The sequence below is a fragment of the Parasteatoda tepidariorum genome, chromosome 9, assembly GCF_043381705.1.
Source record: "Parasteatoda tepidariorum isolate YZ-2023 chromosome 9, CAS_Ptep_4.0, whole genome shotgun sequence".
Taxonomy (NCBI): Eukaryota; Metazoa; Arthropoda; class Arachnida; order Araneae; family Theridiidae; genus Parasteatoda; species Parasteatoda tepidariorum.
In genome coordinates, this window is record NC_092212.1 from 75,419,038 (window position 1) to 75,446,366 (window position 27,329).

The following is a 27,329-nucleotide window of genomic DNA, read 5'->3' on the forward strand; positions in this document are numbered from 1 at the left end:
TATATATATATATATACAATTCTCATATCATCAATTCATCATAAGCTCGGGTATTTCTCTATCGATTTACAACACTATAGTTATTATTAATTTTGTTAGGTTGTCTTAAGTAATAATTTAGGTAATATTGAATAGTTAGTTGTACGTTTAGTAATTATTTAGAATATTTTTTGAGTTTTTATGGAGAAGAAATAGTTACGAAACAATTATTTAAACTTCTTCTTGATCCTTTCTAAAATGTCTGCAAAAATTTTAAGCATAAGCGGTGCTAAGGTGCCTCATACTCTCTTACCAATTATTGGTGACGGAGCTTATCTTTTTCAATCAATTACAACATACTCAAGTTATGGTCTTAGAGGTGCGTTAGGAAGTAGTACAGAAAGTAATGAAACTTTGAATTTGATTTTTTTGTAATCTTATGTCACGATAGAGATAGAAATAGTTTTAATATTTTTCTGCTTACTGTGCTGAAATGTCACGTACTTACTAAGGTTTGTGTGATTTAATGGCCTCCAGACAAAGTTGAAATTATTACCGAATTTCAATACATAAATAACTTTTACAAAATCATGGACATGTTTTAAAAATAGTTAAAATTGAAATCAAAGTACTTCAGGGTGGGTAACAGCTAGACGGCGAAAACGTTTGATAAATGCTTTGTTTAAAACTGATTTAGATGTTAAGATTAGAGAAGTGTGTTGAAGAAAATTTAATATTGTGCTGTTCATTCGACTTGGTTACCATTAAATTTTATACAGTGTACAAGATAATTTTGAAAAATGTCCAGTCTAGTCACCAAAGGTGGCTAGTCACAACATAAAGATATCAAATAGTGCATCTCTAAAGTATACTAATTAAAAATATGCATCAAAGTAAATTTAAGGTAGGTGATAAAAAGTGTCATCTCGTTTCCAACGGATTTCAAAACTTACAGAACTTACATAAGTCAAACGAACATTAAAGTTTTTTCAAAAATATTATTAGAAACTATTTAAAAAATTATTACATAACTTTTTTTAAAAAAAATAACTTTTGTTAAAAAAAAAGGATATTTTTTCAGTATAAGAAAAAGGTTAACGTTGCTTGTCAGCTAAAGTAATGTTGCTAATTAGTCATATCAAGAGTTTTTAATTAACAGTCATACAAATAATCCCAAGAAATTGAAATGGTAAGTGAACTTCATACTATTCAAAATTTTAAAAAAAAATTATGACAGTCGCCATGTTTCAGGCGTATCAAAATTTAATTCAAATTAATAGAATCTTGGGCATAAATTAAATTTCGACGATGCTAGAATTATTTTCACTCGAATCACGCCGGCTCATCTTGATACTCTGGAACCTTGTTCATTCATTTGAATGCCAATTCCCTTGTTAATGATATAAGTTCCTTTCCACCTCTCCATAACGCGTGGAAATACATTTTACACTGATTTGCAGCTCAGTCTTTCATCTTTCTTCCCTCTCTGTTTCTGTGGTTTTCCTAGATTTTGCTACCAATAACCTTTATTTTTTTAGCTTCTTGATGGCAGCTTTATGTTTTTCTTTCCAAATCATTTTTGTTTCGTTACATTCACTTATGTCAAGTCTTGAAAATGCGCTTGAAACAAGTCGACTGTCATTTCAATTTATATTTTTGAAGCGCATGAAAATTTTCTATCAGGTAATACATGGTGCATAGCGTTTTTAAAAAGTGCTTATTTTTGGTTTTCATTTTTTAAAAGCCCTTTAAAGTGCTTTTCTCATGGGGTGTTTTAGAAAAGTGCTTAATTTTTCCTTTTCGAAAATGAGATTTTTTTCTTTACCGTGCCGATTTTCGCTGCGTATTATGCAAAAGCGTGGTTTTCATTTTGTTCTATTCAACGTTTCACAAATCATTCAACCACAATCTATTTCGGTGCACCTTTGGCCGGCAACGTATGATAGCATCCCAATCATGTTACATGTTTGATGAAGTACTTGGGAGTCCGCATGAGCGTTTACTGAGATGGGTTCAAAGAGATTCTTACACTCTCATGTGCAACTCTGCTGCATTTCGCAAGACATTCTCAATTTCAGACTTCATTTTCCACTCTCTGAAATCGAACTGAAAAATCTCGATCTTTTTATCGTGGCTAATATAATCAAGAAAAGAACTTTTTGTCAGAAACTAGTTATTTTATCACGATCATGTAAAGTCCTTGAAAACCAATTTGCATCTTGTTAATGTATATAGTGCTTAAAAATATTTTTTGAGTGCTTAAAAAGTACTTAAAAGGTGCTTATTTTTCGTTGAAAGATTTGGCTATGCACTCTGTAATAGTAAGATACTTATTTATTAGTAAATAGTTGATGTCTTATTAGATGATAGACACTTGTGAGTTACGACTTTGTTAATTAATATTTATTTTGTTAGTTAATTACCAGTTAGTTTTATTTAGTTTACCTTTCGTGGTTTGTTAGTTATCAGTTATTAGTCAGTTATTATTTAGATTAATTATAAACAAGTTGCTTAGGTAATTAGATGATGCCAACTAGTAAGCTAGAGCAGAAGTTATTATTGGTTAAAGTAATAGTTAGTTCTTAAAATAACATAAAATGCAGGAAAAGTTATTAGTTTATAAGACATTTTTCGTAAAACTAAAACTAATTCCTCCACCTCCACTCCCCCTCCACTTTATAATACTTATATTTTAATGAACTCAATTACATTTTAGTACAAAATTAAATTTTATGAAATAATAATTTAACAAAATGTCATTAAATGTACAACTTAGACATCACAAAGACAAGCAAAGTGTGTAACTTTTATCGTCAAATATTTTTACGTAGTTAGTTAAATACCATAATTGTAGATTATGATTACTTATTCAAAGAAGTATATAAAGAGTTAAATCTCTAATGCTAGGGGTTATTAAAAATAATCCCTTGAAAAAAAAAAATTTTTAATGCATAGCAAAATGATAAAAGTATGGCCCAAATGGTTTTAGCGCCACGCTCAGGCAAAATGCCTAACTATGAGCTTGATTGATGAATAGATGAGTTTATCGTTTTTTTTAAATATTTTTAATTGGATTTATAAAATTATTTATAATCATTTGGTCGTTTGTTTAAGTTTAGTTCTATACTAAATGAGCAAATGCTAATTCGTTAAAAAATTTGTTTGTTAATAAGGACAATAATTCATTTTAGTGATGTAAATTACTATTTATTTCAAATATTTTAATTTCTCATCAATATTTTTCAATTTATTTCAATGGTGAATAAAATATACGTTTATATGAATATCGTTGCATCTTATAAACTAAAAAGTATGCAAAAAGTGTTATTAGTGTACATTTTATTTTCTCTTTTATTATAAAAATATTGAAATAAACAACCGTAAATAAAATATGACAGAAATACTTTTTAAGTATTATAGGACTAAAATGTAAAATGAAGATTTGGAATTGATTAAAAAAATTTATAATTCCATATATATATATATATATATATATATATGCAAAAAAATAGCGAAACACTCACATAAATTCGCCTAATCGAATCTTAATTCAATAGTTTTGATTGAAAAGTATAAAAACTCAACGCGAGAATAATAATTTACAAAGAATTATTATTCTTTTCTTCATCATACTACAAATATTATCGTACAGAAGTAAACAAAAATATGACAGAGCCACTACATAACATACCTAGGAGTGCCAACTATTCACTTCTACTGAATCGACTAACCGTTTCTGTTAATGTTGCTAAAAGGCGCTGTACGCAGTTGGGCCAAGAGAAACCTTAAGAAACGCGACGGGATGAAGCCAGAATGGATCGCTCTTATGTAAAGTTCGTGATTAAGTATTATAGCTCCTGATAACCAAAAATGATAATAAAATATTACTATTACTAGTTATTATTATAACGAATGCAATCGTGGGAAGAAAATAAGAATGAGTGTGATAGCAATAACTATTAAATTTGTAATCATAAATTATGATAACTTGTAATAACGATTGCAAAATTACACTTATAACCAGTTTGCAATCAGTTCGTTAAATTGAAACCTAAGTCTATATTTAAAAAAAATTGAAAACAGTGAAATTTATATAAGATGATAACTGTAAACATAATATAAGATGATGTAAACTGTAAGCTTCATTTATTTCTTAATTTTTTTTCTCTATTTCTTACGTATCGGGTATAAATAAACATAATTTTATAATGTTTTAGTTTCTTAATGTGTTATACTTTTGTTTGTAATCAAAGAAAAAAAATTTTTTACAGTTCAAAAATTAAATTAACTGTTAACTAAATAAAATGAACTGATTTTAAATTCCACTGCATTATTCTTAGTACAGCCCGAACTGTTGTTTTTAGTCTCAAATAAACATTTAAACTGCACATTATAATATTCCGTAAAATATACAGTTATAGAAATGTACAATTATATACAATGGCTTATTCGTTTAAATTTATAACAACAATAAATTCATACATACATGAAATTTAATAAAAAATGTTTTTTTTTTCAATTAGCTACTTGCTATTCACTACTTGAGAAAAAAAAGATATAACATACTTGTGAGCATACTCCAGGATTTTTCATTGAACACTTTTTCTTGGTTCCACATTCCAGTTCAGTCCATGTACCAGCAATCCAGAGCATATCACTTCAGAAAAAATCAAAAATTTAACTAAAATGGGATTTCTTTACCATAACATCTTGGTAAACCACCATTTGGAACACAATAATATGGCCTTCTTGGTACACTAATTGCTTTATCTGTAATTCTTATTGCCGTCTTCATTATTTCATAGATTCCTTCCTCAAATGGATGATACTGTAGGTTACATTTATTTTAACATGTAAATGTTAAAATACGTTATGCAGTTATTTGATGCTCAACAGGAACTGCCTTTGCCAGCTTGAGACACTTTCAGGAAGCACTTTCGGCACTTATTGATATGACCGGCTGATAAACAGGCAATGTTTATATTAGATGTGTTAATATGTTTTCACAGGATTTGAAATTTTAGCATCTTTCACACTGGATACAGTCATTGTTTAAAAATAGATTTTTAAAAAGTCTGATTATTAAATATAACAAATTTATTTTGCACTGTCATATAATTTTACAACATCGCTTGAAATATTTGAAATAATAAATAAATAAAAAACTGCGAGTTCAAAAAGGAATTAGATTTCTTTAATAAAACACAAAATTTATTCAGTTGTAAAAGATTTAGTATGTTACACTCGTTTACTTTTAATTCTGGCAACAAAAACACTCGACTATTTTTAAAGATTTTAACAAAAAAAGTTATTTAAGTTAAAAATAAGTATTTTTTCATTTCTTTCGGGTGAATATAATTAATGCAATTGAATTTGTTAAATCCCTAATTTGAAAAAAAAAAGCGAAACATATTTGCCCCCAAAATTATTAATCAATATCTTGTAAAATTCGAAATAAATAAATTAATAAATTTATTTCACACTTACCTCATATAATCTGCTGTTTTCGTATGGAGTTCATATATCTGCCAATTCTATGCAGCCATACTTCCCATCGTTTTTTATTGCGATCTCCAATAGGTAAATGATATAGTTTAAGGCCTAAATTTGACCTATTAGAACACTCAAATGCGTAACAATCAATCATCATTAATTTAAAAGTATGAAGAAAAAAAAGCGAAAATAGAAATAACAGATTTCGCACAGTTATGTTTCGTAGTTCAACTGGTCACCAATATGGCGACTGGTTACCCATGAAATCAAGGCCAGCAATCTAAGTCGAAAGCGGCGCAAATGACATGGGGGAAAAAGTGACGCTGCTTAAACTGTGTTATCCAAAGCTTTAAGTATTCAGAACTGTGAAACATAAATTATTGTACACAGAGCAACGAAGTAACTTTATGCTTTCTGATCTACCGAAAAATGATGCAAAATTTTTAAGCTAAACAGTTCACTCTTCTTGAGATAACTTTTAATTGGGTGGAATCTTATAAGCAGACAAGGAGTGATAGTCGGATTTTCATAACTGTTTCGTTTTTAATGTATTTCAGCTCTTACATGTTTGGGGAAAAATTCTCAGTCTCGATTCAGTTGGGATATTTTTTGCTTATGAGCAAGATTGCGACATTTTTTTTTAAATTTTAGCTAGAAAAAAAATGAATAGTTAATTTTTTTCGCCAAAAAATGAAAAAAAAAGGGATGTTTATAACAGAATCATAGATCCAAGCTCAATATAAAAGCGATTTATAAGGAAAAACTCTGTTGCATTTTAGGAGAATTTGTAAAATATTCAACGGAAATGTTATTAAATCCTTCATTGTTGTAAATAATTAGATTATTTTCTAATTATATCGATTTAATTATCTTTAATTTGCTTTCAATGAATAGGATATAACTATATTACGTACAGAACTTAAAAACATTGCAAAATATTAACCTCGATTCGAATTTTAAGGTTGGGCATAGCAATTCGGGATGGATCATTGAATGCATCAAGCAGGCAGTATATCGATTTATAAGGCATCGATATATATCGATTTAGCAAACAGTATAATAATTTATCCATGAATTCGGTTATAACAGAAATATACAACTATTATTAATAGTGATAAATATTATCACAATTTTTAATTAAAAGTGATTTTAAATATTATCAACAGCAAATAAAGCACTATTTAAGTCTCACTGATATTCATGATTTGTTTTCCTTGAAAAATTTATATAAAAAGTATGAAATTAGTGACTTCATGTGTAGAAACGAAAATTAATAGATAACAATTTTCAAATTTAATAATGTAACTAAACAATCAATAGCTTTCGTCCGCTGTCAACAACTGGAAAATAATGGAATAGGCATAATGAAGAAGCCTACCTATTCATAATTATATTAATATTCGATTATAATTATATTAATATTCGATATAATTATATTATATGCCTATTAATATTCGATTGCCTTATTTTAATGTAAAACAAGAAAATTTGCAATTGTACTGAATCGTTATAGGGCTGTTTGACTGCAAAAACCAGCCATAGCCTTCCAAAAAAAATCTAAAAAGAATGGAAATGGGGGAAAAAATATTTAAAAAAATCGTTAACAATTTTGATTAACCATTCAAATTATTGCTGAAATTAATGAACAAACCGCAAATACTGTTTAAAACTGAAACACGTTTAAGAAATCAAAGAAGCATAAGCTTTTCTTGTCGGTTTCTTTAAGTACATCTTTATTATTATCAGCATTAAACAACATAGATTTAAACAACTATTAAAATAACATAGGCATCTGAAGGTATCAGGAAACACGGTGAAACATTTCAGAACCATGAATACCTAAGAAATGAAAGGTTGTTAGAATAGAAAATGAAAGATTCCTAAAATTAAATAATTAAATGTGACCATACATGGCAGTACTTTTACTTTCGTTACTTGTATCGCCGGTACAAGTAAAAAGTACGTACTTTTACTTGTACTTCGTTACTTTTTAAATTTAGTACTTTTACTTGTACTTTCGTTACTTTTTTAGGGAAAAAGTAAAAGTATTTGTAACGGAAATGTCGAATGAAATCGTTACTTTTTTCTAAAACTCGGTAAGCTTTCTTAAAAAAAAAATAAAGAAAGAAAGAAAAAAAAAAAGCTGTGAATGCAATATATGTGCATTCACAGCTAACTTCGTTTTTAAATACCTTCTGTTTCAACTTATACTGCACATTCAATTATTTTTTACTAGCTCAAAGATCACAAAGCTATCTGAAACCCCGTGTTTGCTTTGTTTATGTTTGTGCTTTTAAAACGCGTTTCTAAAGAGTAAAACAATTTTAAATCAATGGTAATTTAAATAAATAAAAATAATAAACTAAAAATTAAAATCAATAGATAAAATTTCTTTTTCGTGCAAATCCATAAAAAGTTTGATATTAAAATTATATTTGATTTTAAAATTATATTATACGATTATATTATAAAATTATATTATAATATTCTTCCGAATTTAAAAATAAATTAATGTCCATAACTTTCGAAATTAAAAATAATTAAATAAATAACAACAATTTTGCAAAAACATTAAAGAACATAAGAATATTATTCAATAAAATTTTAGGTTACTTTGAATTTTCGATTTCCTAGAAATGTACTTTTAAATCGTTACTTTTTTTGTTTAGTACTTGTACTTTTACTTGTACTTTTTACTCGTTACTTTTTAAAATAAGAACTTTTTACTTTTTATTCGTTACTTTTTTTAAAAATACTTGTACTTTTACTCGTTACTTTTTAAAAGTAACGTTGCCATATATGAATGTGTCACATTAAAATAGTGAATGAATTTTAACATTTAATTTCCCTTAGAATGGAAATCGAGGACATTAAAAAGTTAGGTAATATTAAGATGACTCATAATTCGGAATTAGCAATATGTATAAGTGGATGGATCAATGTCTTGTATTTAACTCACGCACACTCTTTGTGATTTATGTGGGAAAATTCAGACAAATCTGTTACTTATAAGCTTATAACCATAGGAGAAAATTTACAATTGAGACTGGATATAAAAGAAATTTATGCAAAATATTTGGAAAAATGTTTCCTGATTTTTTAAACAAAAACTTACTTTAAGCGTTTCAAAGTGCTCTTTTGTCATTTTTGATGTTTTTCCGTTGATGGGCCAACATAATCGTGACGGTAACCATCAATAATTCTATCATAAACCATTATATTTTTTAATAGTAACCGACATAAGTAACCATCTCAATGCAAGAATTCTGACTGATTTATAATGATTCAACATAAGAATAGCAACTTGTTTTGTTCATGTTGAACCATCACGAATTTCTATTATAGTATCTTAGAAATCAAATGTTGGAACGATCATGAATAACCATCATCCCAATGTCGGAATTCGGACTGATTTATGATGGTCAAACATAAAAAAGCTGTTTCGATGGTATACTCCTGGGAACCAACAAGAATTCTTATTAAACCATCATGGAAATGTATAGTTTGGACCATCATGAACCATCACGGATTTGTTGGACCATGAGAGTTAAACTTCCCTTGATGGTTAACCACCAGAGTATTAAAGAAGCATTTTCCATCATGGAATAGTGGAAGTTTGATGGCATATTAAAAACCATGAACACGTAATGGAAGATGTTGGATGATGGTGACCATCAAATGATGTTGGACAATCATGAATTGCACTGAAATCCATAAAACATCAAAAATTTTTGATGTTTTTCCGTTGATGGACCAACATAATCTTGACGGTAACCATCAATAATACCATCATAAACCATTATATTTTTTAATAGTAACCGACATAAGTAACCATCTCAATGCAGGAATTCGGACTGATTTATGATGATTCGACATAAGAATAGCAACTTGTTTTGATGGTTTGTTCACGTTGAATACTCACGAATTTCCATCATAGTATCTTAAGAATCAAATGTTGGAACTATCATGAACAACCACCATCCCAATGTCGGAATTCGGACTGATTTATGATGGTCAAACATAAAAAAACTGTTTTGATGGTATAGTCCTGGGAACCAACAATTCTTATTGAACCATCGTGGAAATGTATAGTTGGAATCATCATGAACCATCACGGATCCTCAGGGATTGTTGGACCATGAGAGTTAAACTTCCCTTGGTGGTTAAAAACCAGAGTATTAAAGAAGCATTTTCCATCATGGAATAATGGAAGTTTGTTGGCATATTAAAAACCATGAACACGTAATGGAAGATGTTGGATGATGGTGACCATCAAATGATGTTGGACCATCATGAATTGCACTGAAATCCATAAAACATCAAAAAATTTTGATAAGACCATCAATCATTTTGACTTGGGTATAATGGAATCAACGGATTTGAATACAGTAAAATAGGGTTACTTTATCCATTATTTTTAAATTAATGGCTTTGCAGCAAACATGTAAGCAAATGGTTATTGACTATCTTGGAAAAAAACAGAACGTCTGTTGTAATGTTAGAGGAAGTAAGGGTGAAGTTTTTCGATTTCGATATTGCTCATTAGTGTGAAACTGAACGATTTGTAAACTGTGAGGAAACAGTTTCAATACCCTAAAAATTTTGATCCTTGAAGTAGTTCGGAATTGCTAGTAAAATTTATCTATTGGAAATTTTTTTATAGGGAAATTTTACAATGACATGAAAATGCCTTAATTTTCTTGTCATTGTTTAGTTGAGCTTCGTCACTCCATTATCAATAGAGAAATTGAGGTTTCTTTTCAGACCTATTACTACTGGGATAATTTCCCTACGTCTTAACTACTACGGATTATCCAAATGGCAAATAGGCATTTCTTTTCCTACCATGAGGATGTCACTTCTACGAATTACTCAACCAGTTTTGACGAAAACGAAACAAAATATTCAAATTGGTAAAACATCCTTGAACCTAAAAATATGAATCTTCCCTAGACAAAATTCTTGATGGTCCCATCAAATCATTTTGATGACTTATGTTAGTTTCAGTGCAATTCATGATGGTCCAACACCATTTGATGGTCACCATCATCCAACATTTTCCATTACGCTTTCATGGTTTCTGATACGCCATCAAACTTCCATCATTCCATGAGGGGAAATGTTACTTTAATACTATGATGGTTAACCATCAAGACAACTTTGATTCTCAAAGACCACCAATCCATGATGATCCGTGATGGTTCCAACTATATATTTCCATGATCCGAATTCCTGTTGGTTTTCAGGAATATACCAACTAAACAATTTTTTTTATGCTGGCCCATCATAAATCTGTCCGAATTTCTACATTGGGATGATGGTTGTTCATGATCGTTCCAACATTTGATTTCTAAGGAACTATGACGGAAATTTCTGACGGTTCGGCATGAACAAACCACCCAAGTAAGTTGCTATTCTTATGTTGGACCATCATAAATCAGTTCGAATTCCTACATTCAGGTGATGGTTATTTATGTTGATTATCATAAAAAATATAGAGGTTTATGATGGAATTATTGGTGGTTACCATCAAGATTATGCTGATCCAGCAATGGAAAACCATCAAAAATTTTGACTTTGGGTTAGGGGTCGTGGAAATTTTCGGAGAAAAGAACTTCAGAGCATTTCTTTGCAAAAATTCAAACAATTGTAATAATGATGATGACTTTAAAATTCAATCTCTGAAATTCAAAAGTAAAGAGAAGTCTTTCATTTTCCCTCAATAAATAGATGAATTCAGCTTTTCTTTGACCGACTTAGTTTAAAAAAAAACGTAGATTTTTTTTTCATTAAAGATAAGTCTCAAAGCAAACAACATGAAAAAATAATGTGAGTCATTACGCATTTAAATACTTTGATTATCCCTGCTAATAATTATTCGGTGCTTATCGGGCGCATATGTGTTCAATTGTGAACCAAATGTTAGCCAAGTCGCCAAGCGAAGCGAATGACAAAACAGTCAACAGAATAAGAGTCGAAAACGTTCAACTACAAACAAATATTTATTAATAGTAAGCAAAACAAGTTCAACTATAAACAAATATTATATATAATACCATAAAATATCTTCTTTAGTTCTGGCTAAATCCCAAATTTTCATCATTTTTTAAAACAAAAATTGAGATGGAAGAAAGAAAAGAAAACGTGCTTTGCTTTGAAGGAATTCAGAGAACTGAGCACGTGGCTTCAATCTAACATTCCACTTATGGTTGTAAGAAATTTGGCGGAGTTCTACATTATTTGGTGATTTTTCACTTGCGCCCGCTTAGTGGAAAAGCACCAATTATCAGGACCCGACTTAGTCAAATTGGGTCCTAGAGCAAAAAGCTTCTTTGTGGGCCCCCCTTTGCTTCATTACTTCATTAATGAGGAACCGAACTCTAGGAGGTATTTAAATTTTTACTTCATTATACACATATAGCAAGAAAATTGACGAGAACATAAAATAGCTATAAAGTCCCCTCCAATTTTCAGACGAAACATAGGTCTGTCCATTTTACTGATTTTCTGACAATTCTACTTCTATCATGCCGAATGCAGTTTTATGATTGTTAACTTTGTCATCTAGCTGCGAAAAATTCATATCCGAAAAATTCATCCATATCATTAGGGCGGAATTCAGCTAAATATTCGCAATTATGATGGCCAATCAGAAGCTTGTATTTTTGTAAACATATCTCATTTTGCGATAGGTAAAAGTACAGGCTTTTGATTGGTCAAATTGTAATTGCGAAAATTTAGCTGAATTCCGCACTAGAAGGTTATGGATTTAAGCAATATAGATTTTCTGTCTTCGTACGATAGATTAATGAAAAAGTTAACATATAACTGACGGATTTTACACTGTACTGATATTTTGTTTAAAAGAAGTTCATTAAAAACGAAAACCTAAAATTAATTTTCTATTCGATTTGGGGGCCCCCTTCTGATGTGGGGCCCAGGGTAGCTGCCCCTGCCTTAGTAAGGCTCTACCAATTATTCACTAAAATTTTATAATTAGAATCTAAATAAAGTATGTATTAGAATGACGAATGACAGGGTCAAATAAAATGATAAATCAATCTTTTTTTTTCATTCTCAAAACTATTTTTAAACTCATCATTACCCCTGTCAAAAGAATTATTTTTAAATTTTATAAGCAGTTTTCAACAACAACTACAAAAAATAGTGGGCAAAATTAGTTCAGTTGTCTGGGTGACTTTGTCCATGATGTTTAACAAATTTGTTATACATTTTTAATTTCAAAAATTTATGTATCTCAGTCAGATTTAAAATATAGTTTACATTAGGGAAAAAGTATTAGATATAGTGTTACAAACCGTGTCCACCTCCTAACATGCTTCTGCCATATCTTCCGCTATATCGTCTACCTTGTCGCCCAGCACCAAAGAAAGCTATGAACATAATGAAAAAAAAAATTATTAACACTGACTAACAAGATATAAAACCAACAAATTTCAGAATCTGCAAAAGCATAATATATACATTAAACTATATTTTTCACGAGAAATGAAACCTAAGGAAAAGATTAGACTCTTACTATTATGGAAATCACAGACTATTATTTAACTGACGTGAAACAACTTATTATGTTATCAAGATATGCAAACTGATATGGAGTTGTTGTTTTTTACCAGTCCCCATTTTTATCGTTGTTTTACATCAGAGCAGGGCTAAAGAGAATAGAAGGGCTAGTTCACTCCGCTCTTAGAGCTGAAGCTACGATCGCTCTTAACCTAAAAGATAAAAAGAAACATTCATTTTTATTAAATGGATGTCCAATATATATTTTTTTTATTAATAAAAGTAGAGAGAACGAAACAAACGTTAAAGTTTATATCGGCGGTAAATTGATAATGACTTTAATACGAGATATGTGTTTTTTCTTATTTCGAGTTAATTGTCTCGAATATTCTGAATTACATCAGAAAAAAATTGAAAGTCAATTATTCCCCCTTGTAATTGTGTTCATTTATATTCAGGCAAATTAATTAATTTTTTTCCTACAACATTTAAAAAAAGACAAACAATGAAGGAAATGCAAAAAAAAAATGAACAAGAATTCTATCTTAAATTCAGTGAAAACACCTAATTTTGATGGAATTTTGAATGTATTAAACCAGAGAGAAATGTGACTGTTTAAAATTTACTTCCTGCTTTTGACTAGAAAAATAATTTGGGAATATTCAAAGAAAATTTGTTTTGCGTGTTTTAACTTTAAAATAAGCTTCTGTAACCATTTTTGCACAATTAACTAAACTTCTTTAAACCATTAAAATCTACTTATAAATAGTGTTTTTTAAATCATTTTGAAATAAAGAATACAGTTCTGACCGACAAGAGTGAACTATCTAACTGATTAATAAAACTTACTTATTTTTGAATAAAATTACAAAAAATGTAGCTTATTCAAAAACGATATTTATTGCCGATTATTATTATAAAAATTAGAAATGAAAACGATTATTATTATAAATAAAAACGATATTATTATAAATAAAAACGATATCATTATAAATAAAATCGTTATTATTGTATAACGATTATTATTCTAATAAAAACGATTATTATTATAAATAAAAACGATATTATTATAAATAAAAACGATATTATTATAAATAAAATCGTTATTATTGTATAACGATTATTATTCTAATAAAAACGATTATTATTATAAAAATTAGAAATNTTCTATGTTCATTTGAGAAAATATGAATGGATATAACAATCTAGAAAATAACAAATGTCTTAGAATATCTCGCAAAAAGAAATGCTCCAGTATTAGTTAGAGCTAGTAAGGCCGAACGCTCCGTTCTTGAAGTAAAAGTGCGAGCTTTGCTCCAAAGTGACGTCACTAGAGAAAATCGGAGGATCGGTGCGGCGAGAGCTACTTCAAAGAAGTGAACCAGCCCTTCAATTCTCTTTAGTCCTGCATCAGAGGTAGAATAGAAATATTTACATTAATAAACACTTCGAAAGATTTCTTCACATAATCGTATTCGATTTTTTTATAATTATTCTTACGAATTATCAACAAATCAAATACGATTTGGATACGATCGATAATAATTTAATTGAATATTTAATTATTATTAGGCTAAAATGAATTGTGAAAATAATAGCAAAGAGACACAATACAAGGAAGTAAGAGCCCTTAAAAAGGTTATGGATTATGCATTTTGTTATTTAGAATGTTATCTGTTTTACTGAAAACCAAAACTTAAATTTCGCTATTAGTGAAATACTGGGTTAAGATTAAAAAAAAAAAAAAAAAAAAAAAAAAAAAAAAAAAAAAAAAAAAAAGACAAATAATAAGTGCAACTAGATTGTGTTTAACAGAAATTAAGATCATAGTTTAATTGTTATCTAATAACATAAAAAATTATTGAATTTAACAGAAATTTAAGATCATAGTTTAAGTGTTATCTTATAACATAAAAGTAAGATTGTATTTAACAAAGTATTTAACACTGTATTTATCAAAGATTGTAGTTGGTTTAGCAAGGATCGCAGTTTGGTTTTCCCTTGAAGGTTGGTTTTCCCATGTCTTGTTTAAATTCTGTTTTTATTGTGCTAATAAACATTAAAAATTTTGATAATGTAAAAATCTCCGTAAAACAAATTTTAAAACAAAACCATTCAAGAATTTAAAATAAAGCTAAGGTAAACGTATATTAGGTACGGGGTAAGGAAGAAAACTACTATTGATGTCATAAAAGCGTTAATTCTTATGACATAACTTGAGTAATTTGACAAAGTGGACAAATAAAAAGTAATAGAATGCTACAAAACATATGCAGCACCAGATGAACAAATCAAATAGTCAACAATGTCAAAATAATATCAAGTAACAAACGCTGGCTGAAAGAGACACATCAACAATTTCAAAAATGTGTTTAAAGCTTATAATCCTATAACATTATATTAAAATGCTTAAAAAAAATTTTTTTAAACATTTTTCTTGATGTGTGTGATGAATCATAATAAAGTTCTAGTGCAAAATATTATGATTCCTATAAATAGACTTTATTTTTGGCAAAATGTGTATAAATGGTTTCATAAAAATTTTATTGACATACATGTAAGTCTCTGAATCCAATTATTAGGAATAAAAGCTAGTCTTTCCTGAAATGTAATTTGATTCTTATAAATTGCCTATACTCACGACTGTATTATTTTGTATTTCAAAGCTTTGTAAATTCTGTGAATTTAAAAAAATTTGCCAAAAAATTTTCTTCGACAAATTAGCAATGTTGTTAAATTGGAAGCATATGTTATTATTGGTAAAAAAGTAAATATAAAATGCACACCGTATCTATTTATATCACTGCTTGCACCATAGCCTCTTCTAGATGCTGCTCCATGTGCTCTGTCAAAATCTCCCCCATATCTTTGAACACTAGACAGACCTATAAAAGGTATAAAAAAATTCAAAAATAAACGCAAGATAGAAAGAAAACAGTGAAATTTAAAAACACCGGACAAATTTTGAAAACTTGTTCAAAATTTATAATTCTATAAAATTAAATAAACATGCATTCACATATTTTTGAAAAAAATCACCGTCATAATTAACTTATGTGGTCAATGCAAACAGTTCAATCGGGATTTGAAAATGAAGCTGAATATTAAGTGAACATAAATATACTCGCATACACAATATTTATTATTACTATGATATATTATATATTAGTTTGTAACATGTTATCATTACAACCTACGAAATGAATAAATTAAATACAAACGAAATGTATAAATAATCTGGAATGTGGGTGATAATTATCGTGTTCAATAATGGCAGAATTTTTCAATAGACGTGAATTAGAGCTGACGGTACAAAATTAATAAGGTCGAACTTAATAATATCAGACCACAAAATTGAGTAGATTACAGTTAGTGTTATTTTTTAAAATTTATTTTTTTTAAAAAATCACACAAAAAAAATTATTCTACTCCCTTCAGAAAAGCAAATTTAAAACCGCAGAACTGAGACAATCAAGTAACGTTAAAAAAATTAAAAAAATTAATAAAGACCTTCTTTCTGGTAAAAAAAAAGTAATACAACGATAAATACCGTATCTGACGCCGCTTACGCCATAACCTCCACTAGATGCTCCACCATATCCCCCAGCCCTAGACATGCCTGAAAAATGTATAAAAACATGAAATAATTAATATTAGTCGAAAAGAATAAAAAAAGAAGTTTCTTTCTTACAAACATATCTTACCCATGCTACTACACAAAAATTGATTTTTAGAAATATACTCTATCTCTGTCTATATCATTTAAAATTTCTTTTAAGATTTGCATCCGAAATTTCATTCCAAATTCCACTTATTTTGAAAGCAAGCCCAGTTTATCACCAGAAGTGACAAGTCATGTTGAGGAAATAAAGTTACTTTCTTATTTGAAAAAATGATATAATGATACAAACCATATCCTCCACTACCGCTGCTTGCTCCTCCACCAGTTGCCCCACTATGCTCTCCGCCAAAATGTTCACCATATACCCCAGCACTAGACAAACCTACGATATAATTATTAAATACTGTATAAGTGTGAAAAAAACTCGTATATACTGGATGAAAAAATGAGGCATCAGCGATCATAATTCTCTGAAACCATGTAAGAAATTGGCAAATGATGTCATAAATCTCTTATTGATGCACTTCTGAAAATTGAAAATGCGAAAATGTGGAAGATAATAATCAAAATTCTGTTACAGAACCAATAGAAAATAGTTATGCATATATGTATATGCATGTCGGTGGTCGTGATAGGAACACTACACCTCTAAAGCATCTATATGTAATCCTAGTGGCAAAACGAAACAGGACTGTCAAGCCTAGACAAACAGCTGCAGACTTTGCAACTAATACCGATACACATGTTTCTGCCAGAACCATCTAACGGCGTTTTAAATAAATTGGTTTGTATGCACAGAAACTAATTTGATGCATCTCGCTTCAACCAAGCCATCATCGAGAAAGGTTACGTTTGTGTAAGGAATGTATATGTTTGGGGTCATTGACAGTGATCCAGAGTGATGTTCTATGACGAATCCCGTTTCACTGTGACAAATTAGTGTGACCACCACCTCCATTAGTGTGGAGTGAGAAGGGAACACGTTATGCACAACAGTATGCTCATGAACGTGGTAGGTGTAGCTCAGGTGTGCTGGTGTAAGCAGGCAACATGCACTACAAGGCTTTACATCTTTGAGCGAGGTAGCGCTACATCCCAGCCGTATTGCCGAGAGATTATTCTGGATTATGCTCGTCCTTTTAGGAGTGTGGTAGGTCCTGAATTTCTGTTTATAAACGACAATGCTTGCCCACATAAGAGCGCTGACATATCGCATATACTAGAAAGTGGAGGTATTGTCCGTATACGCGATAGTCTGCGCACTACTCAGATCAGCAGGCTATACAGCCTGCATGTGATGCCCTTGGCAGGCGTGTTTCCCAATGAAGACTCCCTTCTCAAACAGGGTAAGAGCTGATAGCCACCGTAATAGCGAGTGGAACAATATCTTCCAAGAACATTTTGATAGTTTAGTGGACAGCATAAATAACAGGTGCAAAATATGCATTAGTGTCCAAGGTAATCATACATCTTACTGAGATGATTATACCCGTTTCATTCACGGCTGTTTGAAAAATCTTCTAAGAGGCATATCTTTTATATTTATCTTCTTATTTTTCGATGTGATAACAGATTTGTACTATTTTGCATTCGAATAAATACAAGCTAAATATGTATTTACTTCAATTCTTTCAATCAATGTCTATATAGCAATTATCAAGCAGNATATATATATAAGGTATATAGGTGCTAGATAAGGCTACAAGCCATATCCAGCACCACTGCCACTTGCTCCATTAACTCCAACTTGCACCATATCTTTCACCTGATGCTCCATCATATCTTCCAGTACTAAACAAGTCTATAAATATTACAAAGTATTAACGAAATTTTATAGATATTGATAGATAAATGCTGATTTATGCTGATACAGAATTGAGATCATATTACTTTTACGAACGTGTTCAAATTTCATATTTCCCTAAAGTTGAATAAAAATGGACCAAAATGGTTCCGTATGGTTTTTCTTAAAATATGTGTAAGAATGTAAATAAAAGAATTGCAGTGCTTAGTCTTAAAAATTCATCACAGGTACAAATAATTATATTCTTATAAACTGGTTTTATTGGTATTGGTCTATATGATTAAAAATTCCACGAAACTAATAAATTTAAAAGGCAGTCCAACTAAGCCCACGGATTACATAGAAAATTTGATTTTCACTGTTGTTGATACGGGGCAAAATTAATATGAATCAGCCATAGCTGGAATGCGAGGCATGTCTCCTCATTGGAAGAAAAGCCGCCTGTCCCTTAATCCCCCACGGCTCGGCTGGAATTAATTAAAACATTGAGAAATATATTATACATATAAAATTCAATAATGTTTTTATAATGCAATAAAAGGCGACTGACCATATCTTCTAAAACCGCCGCTGGATCCAAATCCTCCGTTAACTGCTCTACCATGTCTTCCAGTATTATCCATACCTAAAAGTATTATAATTAAAAACTGAACACTTTTTTTCCCAGAAAGATACGACAGAAAAAAACTTGGTTCAAAATTGATATTTCTATTAAATTAAATAAAAACTAGTCAAAATGTTTACGAAAGATTTTTTGAAATATGGGTAAGAACTGGTATATTACCGAGAACGACAAATGCCAAAATATTAATTATTATTACAATGATAGTGAAATATGTATTGAATTTTAAAGGTCGACTTAATTTTATTCTACATCATTTTAAATCGCGAGATATTGAAAATCCAACTATTTATGAAGGAGATTACACTAGCAACCTGTTATATTGATAATATATGAGTCATAATTTCCATAAAAATTATAAAACTCTACACACCATGTTTAACAATGTCAGCTCTTGTTCTATATTCTCCACCAGATGCTCCTACGCCACCGCTGCTTTCTCCAAATCTACCACCAGATGCTTCACCTTGTCCACCACCACCGAAGCTGTTTGCCTTATATCCTCCAACAGATGCACCACCATGTTTTACAGCACGGAACAAGCCTTGAAACATTATAAAAATATAATTCAAAAACACTTGCTGAGAGAAATACAAAACACCAAAAATTTTAAGAAAATGTTCAAAACTTATTAATTAATAAAATTTTAGCAACGAACACTTATAATGTAAAAATATTTAAAAAAATACGTTATTATTTGCATAAATAATATAAAATGCTACACACCAACTTTGCTAGCATTTGTTTGATATCCTCCATTAGATGTTTCAACCCCACCGTTTGCTTTAAATCCTCCCCGAAATTTCTCGCCATCGAAGCCACTTGCTCTATATCCTCCACCAGATGCTTCACCTTGCTTTCTATCACTAGACAAGACTGTAAATATTTTAAAAAATATTAATGAATATTTGCGAACAAAAATATAGAACATCAAAAATTATAAGAACGTGTTAAAAGTTTAATAATAGATAAAGTCATGGGGAAAGGACTTCAAATAATATCTTACTGTTAGCGTACGACTTCTTTTTAATGTATTTTCAAGAACTAAAAGTAAGAAAATGTGAAATACAATTATAAAAAACTATGTCATTCGTGCCAGAAAACCTTTCTTTTTTTATAAATGGGCCTTATTTTTCTCCATATCGCTTTATTTATCGAAACGCTAGAAATTCTGCTAACTTTAAAGATTAAAAGTTCAGTACTATTTATTTTAAAGTCTTGTAAGTCATTATTTTTGTATAAAGATTATTAAAGTGCCACTCACCGAATCCACCCCTACCGCCACCGCTTGCTTCATATTCTTTACCATGTCCCCCAAGACCGCCGCTTTCTGCTTTATATGCTCCACCAGATACTCCATCTTGTCCTTCAACACCACCACTTGCTACATATCTTTTACCAAATACTCCACCAAGACTTCCAACACCACTGTCCCTGGCTCTATACTCTCTACCAGATGTACCACCAGCCATGTCCAGATGACCCCCAAGACCACTGCCTCCTGCTCTATATATTTCACCAGATGTTCCACCAAAACTTCCAACAGACTTGCCTCTTGCTACATATTCTCCACTAGATGCTCGAATTACTCCAACATCGCTACTCTTTCCTCCATATTCTCCATCAGATACTCCATCTTGCCCTTTATCCCCTCCATCTCTAGCTCCATGTCCTCCAGCACTGGCCAAAACTTTAAGCATTAAAAAGATTTAATTAATGATGAGTTACTGACCGAAGCATATAACATCACAATTTGTATATAAATTGTAAAATACTGCACACCATATTTAACACCGCCACCTTTTCCATGTCGTCCAGTACCATTACCGCTAGCTTTATATTCTCTAAAAGATATTCCACCATGTCCTCCTGCACTTGACGATCATTTAAATTATAAAAATTTATTAATGAACAATTACTGACAGAAACATAGTACACCAAAATTCTTTAAGATCATGTTTAAAATTATTAAATTAGTAAAATTATGTGAAAATGCTTTCAAATGTTATCATACTACTTTTAGAAATTATGAAATGCTACAAACCATATCCACCAGCAGCGCTGCCCCTTGCTCTGTATCTTCTTCCATATCCTCCAACCCTTCCCCCGCTTGCTCCATATCCTCCACCAAATGCTCCAACTTGCCCTAAAGTACCAAACAAGGCTTTAAATAGCATAAAAAATGAATAAACGCCTGCTGGCAGAAACATAGGACACCAAAATAAAATTAAGAATGTGGTTTTATAAAAACTACAGCTTTAGAAAATTTGACAAATTTTTTTTTATTTTAAAAATGCCATGAAATGGTACTGACCATATCTTCCACCACCACCGCCTGGTCTATATGCTCCAGCAGTAGCCGTACCTAAAAACATTATTAATATATTTAAAATCGGAACTTTTTCTCAGAAAGATAGGTCAATGACAAATTTGAGAACATGTTCAACTCTCATATTTCTGCTAAGTAAAAATTTATCAGTAAAGATGAGTCAAAATGTTTCCGTGGGACTTTTCTAGAAATATGTGAATGAACTGAGCAAAATACGAAAACACAAAGAATAGTTTTAAAACTTCGTCATTGATACAATAGAATTTTGCTCTTACCGATTGCTTATATTTTAATGAAAATGGTTTTCAATTTTTACAAACAGAGAAATTTTACTACCTGTATTTTAATCAAAATGGTTTTCAATTTTTACAAGCAGGGAAATTTTACTAATTTTGAAAGTTGGTTCACCTAATCGCTGAAAATAGCTGTGAAAATTAAATAATACAAAAATTTTTTTTATTGATTTTAAAAGGCGACATACCATTACTGACCATATCCTACACCGAAAACCGCTAATTAATACATATCCTGTGCCAGTTGCTTTAGCATATCTCCCAACACTAACCATGCCTAAAAGTTTATAATTAATTAAACCTGAACAAAATTTCACAGAAAGATAAAACAACGAAAAACATTCTTCATTTTTTTTATTTCTGTGAATTCAAATTAAAATGCATCAAAAGATTTTTCTAAAACTTTTCTTGAAGAATGCTAACTAACAACTTAACAAAACTAGAAAATGAAAATAATAGTTAAAAAGTTTCGTTACTTGTGAAAAGTAGCTTATTCTTATGAATTTGTGTTGCTGTTTTTGTTTCGATAGTATTTTCAGCAATATATGTCACGAAACGTGAAATTCCAAACAATTAGGAAAGAAATATTTCTGGTTGCAGAAAGTTAGTAGAAATATTGAGAGAGAAAAATAATGATTAGACTTTTATTATTAAAAACTAACATAAAGCTACACACCATGCAGTTTACTTCCTCTGCCATATCCATAACCATATATTCCACCAAATCGTGCAGCATTCGGCAAACCTGAAATTTTAAAAAGAAAGAAAACTAAATAATAAATTATGGATGACAAAAATGTTGGAATTCCAAAAACTTTAAAAACGTATTATAATTTCATCATTTTCCATTTAAAAAAGAAAAATGCTTCCAAAAGTAATTATAAGATTATTCTTTATTTATTTGCAAGATTTTAAGGTTCAAAAAAATTTAAATATATATCTATATAATTTTAAAATAAAACCTCCACTGATGCAATATAAGTTGTTTCATATAAATAATAAAATATTTTTCCATGTATCATTTTAAATTTCAAGATAATTGAGAAGTTATTTAACGAAGTAGGCTAGATGTTTAGACAAAATAAAACCACACCATATCCAAAACGTATAATCAAAGATATGTATGATAACAGCAAAGCATGTATAGAAGTTAATGGAGAATTAACTGAATTCTTTTTGGTAAAAACTGGCGTGAGGCAGGGATGTGTTTTATCAGGATTTTTATTTATGCTGGTGATAGACTGGATTATGCGAAACAGCTTGAAAGATGAAAAAAGAGGAATAAGGTGGAATTTCACAACTACTTTAGAAGACCTTGATTTTGCTGATGACATCGTACTGATTTCATCCAAATGTACAGACCTTCAGCTTAAAACAGACAAATTCAACAAATATTCAAATAGTGTAGGTTTATTCATAAACAAGAAGAAAACTAAAGTAATGAGAATAAATCAAAAGAAAAATGACAAAATTAAAATTGAAAATCACAAAATAGATGAGATAGAGTCATTTAGCTATTTAGGCTCTATTGTAGATAAAAAAAAAGGTGGAAGTAGTGAAGATATTAGACAGACAATCATAGACAGAATAATCAAAGCAAGCACATGTTTTAAGGGATTACATAGGTTTTGGAGAGGGTCAAATATTGAAATAAAGACAAAAATAGTTGTTTACAAAGCTATTGTTAGAGCAGTACTATTATATGGCGCAGAAACCTGGAAACAGACTAAGATCGAAATACATAAATTGGAAACCTTTCCAAACAAATGTTTAAGATTTATTTTAAAAATTTCCTAGCCTTACAAAGTATCAAATCAAAATCTATTAAAGAAAGCTAAAATGAAAGCAATAGAGGATGAAATTAAAAAACGAAGGCGGAGCTGGCTCGGACATATCCTTAGAATGCCCAAAGAAAAAATTACATCTGTTGCGCTTACATGGGAACCAGACTTACCATCCAGGACATGTTTTTGGGCGAATTAAAAGAATGTAGAATATCTGGCTGGGAGGAAGCAAGATCTATTGCTACAGACAGGAGGCGCTGGAGGGATATGCTAGAGGCCTTAAGTGCCCAAAGGCACGTAGAGGATAAGTAAGTAAGTAAGTATATCCAAAACGTCCAACACTAACTCCATATCCTCTACCGTATCTTCCAGCACTAGAGCCTATGAGCTTTATAAAACTAATTAACTAATAAACAATGACTGAAAATATATATAGAAAGATAACAATATTTTTAAAAAATTTTTCATGTTGGGATAGTAGTTAACGACAATGTCAACCTTCATCTATGAAAAAGTTTACCAACATAGAATCGAGTTAACGTGTTTTATATACTAGTGAATTGGAATTATAATTTTGTAGTGGTTGATACACTACAAATAAATTATCGTAATTCTTTAAAATCATACAAATATGTGTTTAATTATATTTGCATTAGTGTATTAGTTGTTTCACTTTAACTCTTTCTTTTATAGGCTAACTCAAATGACGTATTATACAAAGTGCTACAAATTAGCTACATCAAGTGAGGTGCCATTTCCCTTTAATAATTATTTTTTAAAATTAATTATTTTTAAAATTAGCTTTTAAAAACTCTTTTATAAGTCAAAGGGCGTGAAACTCTAGATATAGGTTCCTAAAAAATTTTTGTACCANAATATATTTAAAATCGGAACTTTTTCTCAGAAAGATAGGTCAATGACAAATTTGAGAACATGTTCAACTCTCATATTTCTGCTAAGTAAAAATTTATCAGTAAAGATGAGTCAAAATGTTTCCGTGGGACTTTTCTAGAAATATGTGAATGAACTGAGCAAAATGTGAAAATTCAAAGAATAATTTTAATACTTCGTCCTTGATACAATTGAATTCGCTCTTATAAATTGCCTATATTTTAATCAAAATGGTTTTCAATTTTTACAAACAGGGAAATTTTACTAATTTTGAAAGTTGGTTCACCTAATCACTGAAAATAGTTGGAAAAATTGAATAATACAAAAAAAGCTTCGTTATTGATTTTAAAAGGCGATTTAACATTACTGACCAGATCCTACACCAAAAACCGCTAATAAATACAAATCCTCCTCCTGTTGCTTTAGCATATCTCCCAGCAATAACCATGCCAAAAAAATAATAATTAATTACACCTGAACAAAATTTCACAGAAAGATAAAACAACGAAAAGCATTCTTCAATTTTTTTTTATTTCTATGAATTCAAATTAAAATTCATCAAAAGATTTTTCTAAAACTTTTCCTGAAGAATGCTAAATAACAACTTAACAAAACTAGAAAATGAAAATGATAGTTTAAAAGTTTCGTTACTTGTGAAAAATAGCTTATTCTTATGAATTTGAGTAGTTTTTTTTACGATGTTATTTTGAGCAATATATTTCGCGAAACGTGGAATTCAAACAATTTGGAAAGAAATATTTCTGGTTACAGAAAGTTAGTAGAAATATTGAGAGAGAAAAATAATGATTAGACTTTTATTATTAAAAACTAACATAAAGCTACACACCATGCAGTTCACTTCCTCTGCCATATCCATAGCCATATATTCCACCAAATTGTGCAGCATTCGGCGAACCTGAAATTTTAAAAATAAAGAAAACTGAATAATAAATTATGGATGACAAAAAAGTTGGAACTCAAAAAACTTTAAAAACGTATTAAAATTTCATCATTTTCCATTTTTAAAAAAAAATGCTTCCAAAAGTAATAATAAGATTATTTTTTATTTATTTGCAAGATTTTAAGGTTCAAAAATTAAAACATATATCTATATAATTTTAAAACAAAACCTCCACTGATGTAATTTAAATTGATTCATATAAATAGTATAATATTTTTCCATGTATCATTTTAAATTTCGAGATAATTGAGAAATTATTTAGATGTTTAGACAAAATAAAACCACACCATATCCAAAACGTCCAATACTAACTCCATAACTCTACCGTATCTTCCAGCCCTAGAGCCTATGAGCTTTATAAAATTAATTAACTAATAAACAATGACTGAAAATATATATAAAAAGATAAAAATATATTTAAAAAAATTTTCATGTGGGGATAGTAGTTAACGACAATGTCAACCCTCATCAATGAAAAAGTGTACCAACATAGAATCGAATTAACGTGTCTTATATACTAGTGAATTGTAATTGTAATTTTGTAGTGGTAGATACACTACAGTTAAATTATCGTAATTCTTTAAAATCATGCAAATATGTGTTTAATTATATTTGCATTAGTGTATTAGCTTTTTCACATTACCTCTTTCTTTTATAGTCTAACTGAAATGACGTATAATACAAAGTGCTACAATTTAGGTATATCAAGTGGGGTGCCGTTTCCATTTAATAATTATTTTTTAAAATTAAATATTTTTAAAAATAGCTTTTAAAATTTCTTTTATATGTCAAAGGGCGTGAAACTCTAGATATAGGTTCCTAAAAATTTTTTGTACCATACATTTAAAAAAATTTTCGACGTTAACAAATTATTTTATAAAAATTCTTTATCTTAATTCCTCATTCTATTACATAGTTGTCTTTGAACCGAGAGATTATAACTTTTTGTGAAAGAATTCTTATAGTGCAATTAATCATTTAAAAGCTATAAAGATACACATAAACAATAAAAATCAGCTTTTAAAAACTTTGTCGACCCCTCCCCCATATTTTGAGAGTAATAAATCCGAACATGGGCAAAAGAAAGGTATAGTTCTTCAGAAAAAAAAACCTTTTGGCTCGAAACAAGAATATTCTACCACAGTTACAGTTAAGCACCATCCCTATTTTAAGATACTAGATTACCATACGATGCTGGATATCAAAATCATGTTCCTGTAATTGCTGTACCCAACTAAACACTCTTTCCCTCATATTTTTAAAATTTAACAGCACTTTAAGTTTTACGTTTAATATTTTACACAAAAACCTTTTGTAATGTTGAGTTAATCTATAAGAATAGGTATTTTTAAGTAAAAAGTAACAATAGAATGCACACCATAACCACCTCTTCTTCTGCTTGGGTCATAAACTCCCCTGGATGTGCTAACATGGTGTCCTCCAAATCCTCCGCCATATTTTCCAGCACCAGACATGCCTAAAAATTATGATGGACATTAAGTGGTGCCATAAAGTAATGCCAAAGCACTAAAAAGTTTATTACTGCACCAATCGTTCTATAAAAAAGAGGAAAGAATAAATTAAACAAAGAGATTTAAACTTAACTTCACAGAATTTAGAAAAACAAACATACCAAATTCAGAAAAGGATTTCATTTTGTTTACTACCCTTTGAAAAATATCAGCAGAAAAAAACCTTGACCAAAACCTCAGTCAAAGACTTGCAGCTGTACCGAATTTACGTTCCGCTTCTACTTACCGGGGAGACTTTGTTGTTTCTTAAGTTCCTTTATTACTTAGCTGTCTGTAACTATTCCTTTAAGCAAGTCATTTAACTTGCACTTCAAGAATCAAAAATCAATTTTTAATTGAAATGGTATTTTCTAACCCAAAAATTTGACCTTTTCAACCTAACTAAACAATGTAATTGTTTTTACTCGAGAAATCGAAATTTCGGGACAATACACAATTCAGAAAATATTATATATATATATATATATATATATATATATATGTATTACATAGAAA

The 27,329-nt window shown here is 29.8% G+C and overlaps 1 protein-coding gene across 1 annotated transcript in view; it reads right to left on the reverse strand.

Moving 5' to 3' along the window:
- Nucleotides 1-7,181: 7,181 nt before the first annotated feature.
- Nucleotides 7,182-27,329, reverse strand: part of LOC110283490 (fibroin heavy chain-like) — a 53,764-nt gene continuing 33,616 nt past the window's right edge. The window contains exons 12-25 of the mRNA XM_071185860.1: nt 26,681-26,779; nt 22,343-22,411; nt 21,359-21,409; nt 21,089-21,190; nt 20,827-20,913; nt 20,309-20,734; nt 19,771-19,920; nt 19,418-19,588; nt 18,973-19,047; nt 16,908-17,000; nt 16,547-16,615; nt 15,783-15,881; nt 12,792-12,866; nt 7,182-7,311 (exon numbers count right to left, since the gene is read on the reverse strand). Of these exons, the coding sequence (XP_071041961.1) occupies nt 7,274-7,311; nt 12,792-12,866; nt 15,783-15,881; nt 16,547-16,615; nt 16,908-17,000; nt 18,973-19,047; nt 19,418-19,588; nt 19,771-19,920; nt 20,309-20,734; nt 20,827-20,913; nt 21,089-21,190; nt 21,359-21,409; nt 22,343-22,411; nt 26,681-26,779 (1,604 nt within the window). The 3' untranslated portion in view covers nt 7,182-7,273. The remainder of the gene's footprint in view (nt 7,312-12,791; nt 12,867-15,782; nt 15,882-16,546; nt 16,616-16,907; nt 17,001-18,972; nt 19,048-19,417; nt 19,589-19,770; nt 19,921-20,308; nt 20,735-20,826; nt 20,914-21,088; nt 21,191-21,358; nt 21,410-22,342; nt 22,412-26,680; nt 26,780-27,329) is intronic.